Raw genomic sequence first — 12962 nt, forward strand, 5'->3', positions numbered from 1 at the left:
AAATATTCCTCTTTTTATCTGGAATTTTTCTCCTTCTCAAAATAACCACCAGAGTTCTCATCAGATAATTCTTCCTTAGTCTTCTATAGACTTATTTGTGATAGGCAACATTTGTCTTCTTAGATGAATAAAACAAATTGAGACATGTCATTACTCCACTACATTTTTTAAAAGAATGAAATCTACTTTTTCTTTTTGATTTTTACACGATAGGCGACTGTTAATATTCTAAGGATAATACTACTTAAAAAATAAAACACTGTCAAAATAATGAAGACAATTTAGAGATCTCTTTCCACAGGATATTGCAGAACAAAAACAAAACAAACAACCAAACAGATTTTTATAAAAGAAGATAGGACGTGAAATGATGAAGATAATCCCAGGGTCTTAAAAAACACAAGGTTGGAGAGGAGGGAAGAGTCGGGACGCTTAACCGACTAGCCACCCAGGCACGCCTTTTTCGTCCTGACCTTACCCTTCATCCTGTTATATCTGGTCTATTACATCAATCCCACAGACTTTCGATTCTAAGTCCAATATCCAACAAAGTGCGACATCAGCTTCTACCTTAAGTGCTTCATATTGTCTGCTACTGGGCCGCAGGCCCGCCTCTAGGCCATGTCTTCACAGAACCTCCACCTGAAAACTTATCCTATTCTCCAGAATTCTTTTTTTTTTTAAATAATGGAAGATAAAGACAGAACATATAAATCAATCTATTTTTTTTTTCTGAAATAGAGATAAATCTTACTTCAGTCCTCTGTACAACCAGAGACTTGGCACCAAGAGACTTTTTTCTTATAGGGTCTATTGGGAACAGAGAGGCAGAGTTATGGGGAGACTGCCTAAGGAAGGCACCATCTTTGGAAGAGGAACAGGACCCAGAGACATCAGCTGAGGGAAGAGAAGAAAGGGATTTAGAGTGCCCAGAGAGGCTCTTGGGAACAAAGATAAAAATGTGGCCGTAAAGTGGGGCAAAACCCCAGAAAGATCAGGCCCAGTGCTAGGCCCTGTCTTCATATAACCTCTACTTGAAATCCTGCTATATTATCTCCAGAATTCTCATTTTTCCTTTCCCTCTACTTATGGTCTAACCTACTCCAGAGATAATTCTTATTTTTACTTCTATTTTCTCCCTGGTTCTACTAAGTAAATTCCTTAGGAGACCTGAAACAGGCTTTCAGCTCACTTTAGGATTATTTTAAATTTTTTTTTTTAAAGACTTTTTATTTATTTATCTGAGAGAGAGAATGGGAGACAGAGAGCATAAGAGGGAAGAGGGTCAGAGGGAGAAGCAGACTCCCCGCTGAGCAGGGAGTCCGATGCGGGACTCGATCCCGGGACTCCAGGATCATGAACTGAGCCAAAGGCAGTTGCTTAACCAACTGAGCCACCCAGGCGCCCCTAAGATTATTTTAATTTTTGACGGGGGTGGAGTTAGGAAGAGTTTGGAAACTGTGGGGCTGTATTCCATTTTATGGTAGGTGAGAGAAAAACCCTAACTGGAAAGAAAATTCAGTAGTAAGTAGAAAAGAAAATTTGATTTTTAAGATTTTGGCAGAGGGAAAAGGAACGTGTTTCTGAGAACAGACCTAGCACACACACAAAAAAATCTAAGAAAGAATGCCTTAATGGATTTTTGATTTTCCAACAGAAACACCACTTACCATACAGAGCAGCTTGTTTCCACAGCTCAGTTGGTACTTGGCTTCATGAGCATTAGAGTTGTGGCCAGGCCCAGGAACCTAACCACCATGTTTCAACAACCACAGAGCCTGGATTTTCCAGGAAAATGCCAATATTCTCATCTGTTGTCCTGATAAATCATCAGAAAGTCCTATAAACATAAATACTATGTGCCCAAATCCTTTCCTAGATAGTATGTTGGTTTAGAAAATATGGACACTGTACTACTATCAATAACTCTATTTTTATGGTAAAGTATAACTTCTATTTCAAACATATAATTTATAAAGATACTTCCAAATAAAGCCCATTTTTGGGTTGGTACTGGCTGAAAGTACAAGGGGAGAACACTATTCTAATTAAGATAATTATAACTAATAATGGCTCTTATCAGTTAATTTTATAAATCACTACAAGGTCCCAGACTACATTCTCCCTTGAAATGCATTTTGATTAGAAATATATTGCAGTAATGTCTAGTCATCTAAGAATCTGTTTTCCAGAACTAAGTTTCCTTAAAAACTAGCACTGTCTTTATTAGTTTTCCATCACTGTATGACATGCTTTGCCCTGGTAGCCCAACAAAAGAAAACAAAACGAAGAAGAAACCAATCATTAGAGAGCCTCCCATCACATCTTGGCCTATCCATTCATCCACCTGGACCTTCCTCCAAGTTATCACAGTCCTAATATGATTCCTTTCATCAGGGCAGTGGTTCTCAACCTGGTGTCACCTACGGAGCTTCTCAAAATATATCTGCTAGGGCTGTGGCCTGAGACCATGAAGGTTTGGGAGGAGGTCCATGTTTATGTATTTTGAAAAGTCTATGCAAATGATTTTAATGCATACCCTAGTTGAGAACCATGTATTTAAATGGGCAAGGATAGGGGCTAGAACACTGGTCTCAAGGAATGAAGTCTACCATTCTGAAGGGGAACTGACCAAAAGTGTGGCCATCACCAGACTGCATAATCAAAATTGCACCAGATTATGCACAAGACTGCATAATCAAAATTAACAGAAGACAGAGAGAGAGATCTGAAAGCATACAGACCATTAGGTTGGGGATGACTTGAAGGACATATGCTTCTGTTTAGAACACATCACTATTTTGTAACAGAGTTAAAATGTATTATTTTTTTGAAAAAGCACATTCCAGGCTCTAGCTCAGAGGACCACGTGACCATCCTAGACATAACACTCCCTTTCAGACACAATGCATGTCGTGGATCAAGATGGTTAACAATCCTCTGCAGTTCCCATCTATAAATTAGGGGCTAAAGTTTTTGTTACTGTTTTGAAAAGGTTCAGTTCAAAATCACGACCCATATACTTTCAAAACAAGGTATTACTTTTTCTAATCTCTTTTGCCTTCTAAAAAATAAGGCCAACTAGAAACACTACTACAAGTACTTTTAATTTGTCATTACTGCTCTTCACTGGCTGCAACCAACTTAATTACTTTGCACCCACTCTCACTAATCAAGTGGATTGGAGGCTGAGTCAGCAAGGGTGTAAAATCTAAACACAGACGGTTTCAAAGACTGAAAAAAGAAAAAAAAATCTTACCTTTGGTTTTTTGTTCCGTGACCTGAAAAATAAATTAACAGACATAAGGCAATGAGATTTGCTTTCCAGTTCGGTATTAAAAAACTACTGTAATTCTAAGGACTTAAGTAATTCAAGCTATCAGACACGCAGACGTAGTTCAGATCCAGAAAAAAAGCTTGAGAGCTCAGACATCCTTCTATAAAGACAATGGCCATATGTCCAGTTACAACTTACATGACCACTATTATGGATACTAAAAATTAAAACAAAAAGCATTCCACTCTTACTAAATGATGAAGTACCTATACCTATATGAACTACCTGTTTGTCATCTGATGCTATGACTAGAGAAAAGCAAAGGATGGAGCCTAGAAACTAAATTAGCCATAGAGACAAAAAGATCACCCTATGAGTATGGACTCAAACACTCAATTTCAAATCTAGAAAGCAAAAGTTCAGGGGCCCATCATCAGAGGTATCAGGCCATGGCAGAAAGGCAGGATTTTTTTTTTTTTTTAAAGATTTTATTTATTTGAGAGAGAGAATGAGAGAGAGGATGAGAGGGAAGAGGGTCAGAGGGAGAAGCAGACTCCCCGCTGAGCAGGGAGCCCGATGCGGGACTCGATCCAAGGACTCCAGGATCATGACCTGAGCCGAAGGCAGTTGCTTAACCAACTGAGCCACCCAGGCTCCCAGAAAGGCAGGATTTAAAACCAAGCCATGCCACTTCCTGGCTGTGTGATCTCAGTTTTCTATTTATCTGTTGAATGGAGATTAGTAATAATAGTATCTCGGTACAAAGGGTTGTTATAAGGATTAAATCAGATTATCCTATGCCAATGCTCAATAAATGTTTGTTGTTTTTAATCAAAGTTCACAAAGAACAGTATGAAATACAGCAATGAGTGAAACGTGTAAATCTGGAACAAATAAAGATTGCTTTGTTGAAAGTATTTCTTTACATAGTAGCTAATACATCTATGGAAGTGATTAACCTAGAAGGTTGGACAGGCTGAATGTAATAATGGGTTTTTAGAGAGTTTGGAAATGATGATTAGGAGCCACATGGAAAACTGCTTCTGCTATTAAGAGAGGAAAATAAAGGAGGGCACCTAATTATACATGCCCTATAATATTAAAAAACCACAAAAGGCCATGCATAAGAAAAACATCCAAAAGGAAATTCTAGAATTACAGAATTCTAATAGACTTATATTATTTTCCTTATTATTACTGAGATCATGCATGATTTTTGACTCCCTTTTCCCAAATGTTAATCTTCTAAAGCATTTTTTTTTTAATTTAATTATTTATTTGACAGAGACACAGTGAGAGAAGGTACACAAACAGGGGGAGTGGGAGAGGAAGAAGCAGGCTTCCCACAGATGCGGGGCTCGATCCCAGGACCCCAGGATCATGACCTGAGCCGAAGGCAGATGCTTAATGACTGAGCCACCCAGGAGCCCCTAAAGCATTTTTAATGGTTCTCTGACTTTGTAATAGAAAAGAAGATGTTTGGTTATTTGTGGCTGATAATCATATCAAGCTACTGCTACGGGTGCTCATGAAAACATGCTCGTCGTCTTTGGAGTGTATGTCCCATAGCTAACCAACCCGCTTTGCGGGGGATTCCAGCACACTAATGCCCGACACTGAATCTGAATTAAATGCCCTAGTTGTATGACCTCCTGGAGTGTTCCTTACATTCTTGCATTAAAAGGCAAGCTAATTCTACTCTGTTAAATTTGTAGTAGACAGTGCTTCAAAATGAATGTGTTTCCCTGTACTGTTACAGAGCTCAAGTCTACCGTGCGATTTTTGTAAAACACCATTTAACCAAGAATGAACTGATCTGTATCCACACACCAATTCCTTAAAGCAATTTAAATTTTATAACATTATAAATATTTCTTACAATGCCATTTTGAAGATCAGCTATACAGGAAGTCAATCAATGCCTTCCCCAGCTGTAAGCGACAAACCCAAATAATGTCAAATGTGTCTTACAATGTGGGTTCTGTTAAAAGAGCTGTCCTCCAGACGGTGAAAAGCTGGATGATCAAAGCATATGTTCTGCCAACACTGAACAATGATCCTTTAGCAGCATCAGCTTAATGAATGTGAATGGAATCCTTCCTTGACACCTTTCTCATGAATGGAAATCTAACACAGTTTACTCAGTGATGGCTCTAGAAAGAGCAAACTGCTCATGAGAAAAGCTCAAGTTTAATGTCTGTGTGGAAATAACTTGATTTAGCTTTAAATAAAAGTCCATTCTTCAAGAAAATTAGATTGCCAGCACTCATTCTTAACCACTGATCTATTAAACAGTTTCTGAGTGACTCTTACGTACCGGGCACTGCCCTAACTTCCCAGAAATACAAATATGAGTAAAACCTTGAGAAATTTACAGTCAGTCTAATGGGAAGACATACACAAAGAGATGATTTTAAAGCAATAGGGTAAGCAGCGAGAAGGATGTGGAAGCACCGTAAATGGTGCTGACTGACTGAATGAATGAATGACCGCATAATAGAACCTCTGGCACATTCTCTACAATTCTTTGCATCATAGCACATTTTATGCCTCCTCGTTGAGGCGCTGTCTCTACAATAAGGTTGGAAGCCACTAAGACAATCACATGGTAAGCTTTGTGCTCTTCCTTAAAACTGCTAAATCAGAACTTAATTCTGGAATTACACAACGGTTCGGTATGATACAACAATATCCAAGACCATGTGTTGGCCTGGATCCTGCGTCAGCCAATCTAGAACATTTCTGAACAAAAATGATTGGATTTTATTGTTCATAAGTAACCATTTGAAATTTTATTTATGGTGATTTTCTTCTTTGCCTTAACTTCTGAACCAGTTCTTAATGCAGATGCTCATACACAGGGGAGACTGTCCAGCTGTATAAACGACATTCTCTGCATAAATCTCAAATCTGCTCTTGAATAAACCCACACCATCTTGTATTTTAAATAATTTTTCTATTAGTGGGATCCACAATGAAAGTTTACAGATGCATATTTTATCAATCACTTCCAGATACTGATTATTTTCCAGTTGAGAAACATTATTACTTATGTGAAGAATGAAGACAGACCACTGACTGCCTAAAACAATCACTCGACTTGCTATCTTCTTGTTACCAGCCTTTGCTCAAGTTCACCGGTGTCCTGCCTATTAAACATTCATTCCCACAGACTGCAAAATCCAATTTTTATAGCAATTTAGTTGATGAAATGTGAATGCCCTAAAGGAAAGAAAGCCTTCACTGTGATTCATTCTCCGTCACTCAAGTTGGAAGGTCACTATGTGGAGGGGCAATGCCCTGACACCCTCCGGTTGGTGGACCTGCTTATCACAATCTCAATATGTGGAATGGGGCTGTCTCTCCAAAGGCAAGTATGAAAAAAGCCTCTGGGTTGTTATCTGACATCTTTATTCAGACTCTTTACTGACATTTTAGACAATTCTAACAAGCTCAGATTAGAAGCAACACGTTAGAAGCAGGTACCCTGACAGCATGAGGATGCGATGGTAAGCACACCACTATTAACAGAAACAAACACAATTAAAAGCAGACAAAACCTTAATGAACATGTACAGCAGTCTATTATATTATAGTACCAAACAATAACGAATATTATTTCTAATTAAGTCATGAAGAAAAGATAAAATTATATTTCGTATGTTTAATGTGGCAGGGTCATATGCAATCCAATTCAGAAAATATTTCCAGTATCATTTTTTCTCCTGGCACTCATAAATGATCTATTTCAAAAATTCAGAAAACTGACTTAAGGGAATATACGTTATATCCAATAATGCTGGGAAAACTTGTGGTGTCCCGTTATATAACCCTGCACTGGCTTGTGTCTGATTGCCTGCCTTGAGTCTGTTCTAAATCTAGAGTTCCCTCTGAACCTTGTAACAGTTTCTACCTCCCTAAACTTATAACCTGGCACTGTAGCAGGGACCCTCAAGCCTGCCTCACAGCGACGGCCTGCTTCCCAAGTGTGCTAGGCAGTGGTAACAAGAACTGGAGGCAAATCACTTTACCTCCCAAAAAGGCATCAAAACACCCCTGCTGAGCCAGAGCCCAAGTCCGGCAATGCTGAAGAATGGCAAAGTGGGGGAAATAAGATCAGACCAGAGAGGGGGCAGGGGGACACACACTGAAGGAGAGGGGGCGGGGCCTCTGATCTCTGCTCAGTCAGTGCTGAGGTCAAGCACGTCAATTAAGACTTGCCAGTTGACAGAGGTGAGGCCTGTGTCTTTTTTCTTTTAGAATCTCTTCTTCCCTAAGCAAGTGACTCAAAGCCATGGAATATTATCTCCCCCAAAGCTCTAAGCAGATTCTTACAAATGACAGTGCTGTAGAAGGACCAAAAGGAGAACATTGGGGTGAACTTAACAAAAGCCTTGAAAAGTTATTTTATAAGCTGACCTAAGAAAATGGAGATTAATTATGATACAAATAAGAAAATTCAGCAAGAATTTAAGTGCTGGGGACTCTCTTGCCTTTCTCAATATTGTTTACTGCTGTTCTCATTAAATCGGCTGCAGCATTCCTGAGTATCTACTTTATGAAAACAAATGTAGGTCTTCAACTTTCTCCCACTTTCAGATCTTAAAACTTTCAAGTAAGCTAAGTAAGCAGCACTACTGAGCTGTCAGGTATCCAACCCAAGGCAGTTACTTATTCTAGATGCTTGGTGGATGTCAAGACAGACTTAAGTGATTAAACCCACCTTCTGAGTGGCTTCTTTTTTCTTTTTATCCTCTTTCTTCCTTTTCTTGTCTTCCATTAACTGTTCTTCCCTTTCTTGCTCCTTCTCTCTGTTAAAGTAATATCACACCAGAAGGTTAACGTCTATATTCACAGTCTATTTGTGTAGCAAATGAAATGCTTGTAGATGGTGTGCAAACATTCCATCTCTGTGACTGAGAAGAACCTGGTATTTTACTTAAACTGAGAGGATGCATAAAACTCACCACATTTAGTTATCCCCATATTTTGGTTTGTTACTCCTTTTACAAAATAGGACCGTTTGGTTTCGAAGAAGCCCATTAAAGTGAGCTTTAAAATATCTTCCTAAAAGAAAAAACACACACACACTCAGGAAAAACCCTGATTTGAATATATGACAACATCTGGTTGGCTTCTGGGGATATTCCTGGAATCCATGGATTTATAGAACACTCAGTACCTAGCCTTAAAAACACAAGTAGAAAACACATAAAACATACAGCATTAATAATGTCAAAGAAAAATTTTTTGATAGGCAATATTCCTCACAAATAATACAGAATATATTAATTTAATCATGACACGCAGATATTTATCACAATTTAGGTATCTTCCCATGACATCTCCAGCGTGGTTAACATAAAACTCTATGTTCTATATTTCATATTTTTCTTCTACATTTTTTTTTTTTTAAGATTTTGTTTATTTATTTGACAGAGAGAGACACAGCGAGAGAGGGAACACAAGCAGGGAGAGTGGGAGAGGGAGAAGCAGGCTCCCCGCCGAGGAGGGAGCCCGATGTGGGACTCGATCCCAGGACCCTGGGATCATGACCTGAGCTGAAGGCAGACGCTTAACGACTGAGCCACCCAGGCGCCCCTCTTCTACATTATTAATACTGTACATTTTACATGTTTTCTACTTGTGTTTTTAAGGCAGGTGCCAAGCATCCTATAAATCCACGTATTCCTTACTGAATGAGTTCACAGCTGCATCTTCCTGGAAACCTGAATTAAGACAACCAGGTTTTGCTCTCCTCAATGAGAGCAAAAATGACACACAATACTAAACATTCTAGTTGAAGAAATGTGCTGAATCTTAAGAAATTAAGATAATGTAATTAATGCCTCACATCTAAAAAGAATGTGATATTTATTCTCATATATTATGTAACATATTCTAATATATATTCGAATATAATGTATATAGAAAGCTGCCAACTTTCACTCTCTATGTATCAAATGGGAAAAACCCACTGCAAAACCACTGCTGTTGCTTCAAAGCTCAAGGCAGGAAACCCAGATGCCACACTTTCTGAATTGCAGAGCTAGAAGGAGATTTAGAGATCTAATGCCTAGTTCCCCCGAAGTACTGAACAGATACTTGTGATTTTAGGTGATCAACACACTAAACTCATGGCTTCACGGATACCATCTAGAAAAATGCTAAGTTAAAAGACACATTAAAGAAAAACATGAAGTAAATGTTTGCTGACGTGGCAAAAGTCACAAAGACAGTTCCTGAAGACTCAAGTCTGGGGAGTGGTAACGATTCAACCTGTACAAAGAACTGAGGATCAACACTGAAGCTGGCTCTCATGACTAGGTAATGCTTTATTTCTAGGAAACGAGAACGAAACAACAAAAAATAGGTGTTCTACCTACATGTCAAGCTTTCTGTGGTTCTACCCATATTCACAAATATTGGCCTTCCTCCTTCTGTGCCTCTGGCATAAATATACAAAAGCCTAATGTGCACAATTCACACCCCAAAGGTAACTTCAATGAAAACTTTACAAATACCATCAAGGAAGAGATTTTACTGTAATTCCCTTAGGTTGAATGCTGGAATTCTTTGGAATCAGATTATGTGTCCCTCAGTCTCAGTGTGATGCTCTTGGTGAAAATCCACCTGCAGCAATTCACTACTTTAAGAACATGGCTTTATGAAAATTGGCAAGATGGATGTTGACCATCTAAGGCAGGCTGGTCAGAGATCCTGTCATTAGGCTCCCAGAGCCTCTTGCTTCCTCTGGGATTCCTCATGACCCAGTTACTATAACTCAGTTCCGGTATTTTAAAGTGCAATGGACTACTGAGAAAGAGCAACACAGTCTGAAAATCTGTTTAAATATTCAATGCTTTAAAGAGCAGTGAGTTGCAATTTCTTTCTATAGCTTAAGTTTATTTTAAAAACGCAATGTAAAAAAAAAAAAGCAAAGTAAGTCTTTAATGAAACACATTCTTAAAAACAACTAATCTTTTCAAGTATTTTTTCCTATAAACAGGTAATTCAGGGAAAGGGACTGAAATTCATGTTCACTACAAGCAGATTTATTTCCAAAATAAATATTTTTCAAAGCTTTCCAGGAGACAGGCTGTGCTTTCACCCTGATCTTTTACTGCTTATATTGGTAGAATTGAGTTTTCTCTTTGGATTTCACTTCCTTAGGAAGAATTTATTTTCCCAAAACAAACCTGACTTAAAAACCTGCCATTTACTTAATAATGAATCAAAAAGTACAAAGTTCACCTTTTTCCTCATTCAGTGGTGCTCTATCCTGGCTGCACATTAGCATCATCGGGGAGCTTTAAAATATCCCCATGCTGAGCCAGAACCCAAGAGGACAAAGAGGGCATCCATGAAGGGAAGGTTACATACAGGGGGACTGATCAATCAATAAATATATTAATGATGATGACAACCAGGTTTCTCAGTTATCAAAAGGGAAAGGGAAAAAGCTCAAAAGAGTCCTGTGGAGTTGGATCAGAATTAGTTCTTGGCATCAACTCATGGTTTTTAACATATAGAGACAGACATAACAATAAACATAGCTGTGATTTTTGTGAGCCCACACGTGCATATTTTCCTTCATGTATGCAAACACACACACACACACACACACACCCAAACACTCACTCACTCACCTAGCTCTATTACTGAAAGGGCTTGGGAACAAGCAACACTCAGATAGCAACGAACAAACCTAGTACCCAGACTGTGGCTTCTAAATACCATTCTGAAAAAGAACCAGAGTTCTGGGGCGCCTGGGTGGCTCAGTTGGTTAAGCGACTGCCTTCGGCTCAGGTCATGATCCTGGAGTCTCTGGATTGAGCCCCGCATGAGGCTCCCTGCTCGGCAGGGAGTCTGCTTCTCCCTCTGACCCTCCCCACTCTCATGTGCTCTCGCGCTCTCTCTCTCATTCTCTCTGTCTCAAATAAATAAACAAAATCTTCAAAAAAAACCCCCAAAAAATTAGAGTTCTTTTTTAAAAGAGCTAATTTGGGGGGGGCACTTGGGTGGCTCAGTGGTTGAACGTCTGCCTTCGGCTTAGGTCATGATCCCAGGGTCCTGGGATCGAGCCCCGCATCAGGCTCCCTGTTCAGCAGGAGGCCTGCTTCTCCCTCTCCCACTCCCCCTGCTTGTGCTCTCTCTCTTGCTGTGTCTCTCTCTGTCAAATAAATAAAAAAAAATAAAAATAAAAAAATAAAAGAGCTAATTTGGGGCTAGGGCAAAGGAAGTACAAAATGAGTGTGGAATGCTCGTTGCCAAGAAGCAAGGAAATGTTCAACGAACGATGGGGTGTGTCAAATGGTTGCAGAGACCAATTTGAAGGGGTTCTTACAAGTTAAATCTGGGACAGTATGCACATAAAAATAATGATGGTAAGAAATCATAAGCCATCATATAAAATAGGAAAACATGAGTCCATACAGATAGAAATAAGTAAATGAGTAATTAGAAGTGAAAGAAATGGAATATTCACATAGTTTTAAGGTACCTCCCCATAAAAATAATTATTAATTAGAAAGGAGAAAAGAGTAAGTGTACACACACACACAAAGATTAAGTACACAGAGGACAAGCCTGGCAGACACCACCTTAATCAAGTAAAACACATGAACATCATCATAATGGGATAAATTGAAATTGTGAGTTGCTTGATTAGATGCTCTGAGAACACAGAATCTCTTCTATGATATTCCTCTCAAATATGTATAACCTGAATATTATCATGAGGAAATGTCAGAGAACCTCAAATTGAGAGGCATTTTACCAAATAATGGGTCTGCAATCTTCAAAAGTTTCAGGATCACTGAACCTCAAGGAAACAGAATGGATTAACAAGACAAAATAACCAAATGCTAAGTGTGATTCTTTTGCTGTAAAGGCCATTACTGGGCTAAGCGTCAAACCCTGTGTAGGGGCTGAAGATTAAATGGTAGCAATGTATCAGTGGGTTTGTTTGGGTTTTTTTTTTTTTTTTTGATAGTTGTATTGTGGTTATATAGGAGAATGTTCTTGATTTTTAGAAATACACTAAAGTACAGGGGAAAGGGATGCAGGTGATGGGACACTGGGACAGCAATTTATTCTTAAGTGATTCAGGAAAAGTGTTGTTGCTGTTTTCATCACACTTGCAACTTTTCTGTAAGTTCAAGATTGTTTGAAAATAAAACAAAATTTAAAAAATCAACAAAACCATTATTGGGGTAAGCACCCCAAATCAACTACATAGGAATCTCTGGGGAGAGAACCACTGCTCTAAGTTCTTGTGTTTAAGCCTACATTTTTTTTTTTTAAAGATTTTATTTATTTATTTGAGAGAGAGAATGAGAGACAGAAAGCATGAGAGGGAGGAGGGTCAGAGGGAGAACCAGACTCCCGCTGAGCAGGGAGCCCGATGCAGGACCTGATCCCGGAACTCCAGGATCATGACCCGAGCTGAAGGCAGTCGCTTAACCAACTGGGCCACCCAGGCGCCCTAAGCCGACATTTTAAAAGGTATTTATACCTCAAAAATCAAAGCTTCAATCCAGCAATCAAATACAAGTGCCAGGTGACTAGTTGGGTCCCACTTAACCATCAACTGCTTCTAAGTCTGAAAGCAGAAGAAATCATTCACATTCTCCCCCATCTCTAACTACACAGCCAGATATAAGTGCAAATACTATAATCTAGA

General features: G+C 38.9%; 1 protein-coding gene across 1 annotated transcript in view; it reads right to left on the reverse strand.

Annotated features, from left to right (window-relative positions):
• TNRC6B (trinucleotide repeat containing adaptor 6B) overlaps window positions 1-12962 on the reverse strand; it is a 181493-nt gene that overhangs the window by 56187 nt on the left and 112344 nt on the right. The window contains exons 4-5 of the mRNA XM_044915319.1: window positions 8001-8088; window positions 3260-3281 (exon numbers count right to left, since the gene is read on the reverse strand). Coding sequence (XP_044771254.1) covers window positions 3260-3281; window positions 8001-8088 — 110 coding nt within the window. The remainder of the gene's footprint in view (window positions 1-3259; window positions 3282-8000; window positions 8089-12962) is intronic.

The sequence above is a fragment of the Neomonachus schauinslandi genome, chromosome 5, assembly GCF_002201575.2.
Source record: "Neomonachus schauinslandi chromosome 5, ASM220157v2, whole genome shotgun sequence".
In the NCBI taxonomy this organism is placed as follows: domain Eukaryota; kingdom Metazoa; phylum Chordata; class Mammalia; order Carnivora; family Phocidae; genus Neomonachus; species Neomonachus schauinslandi.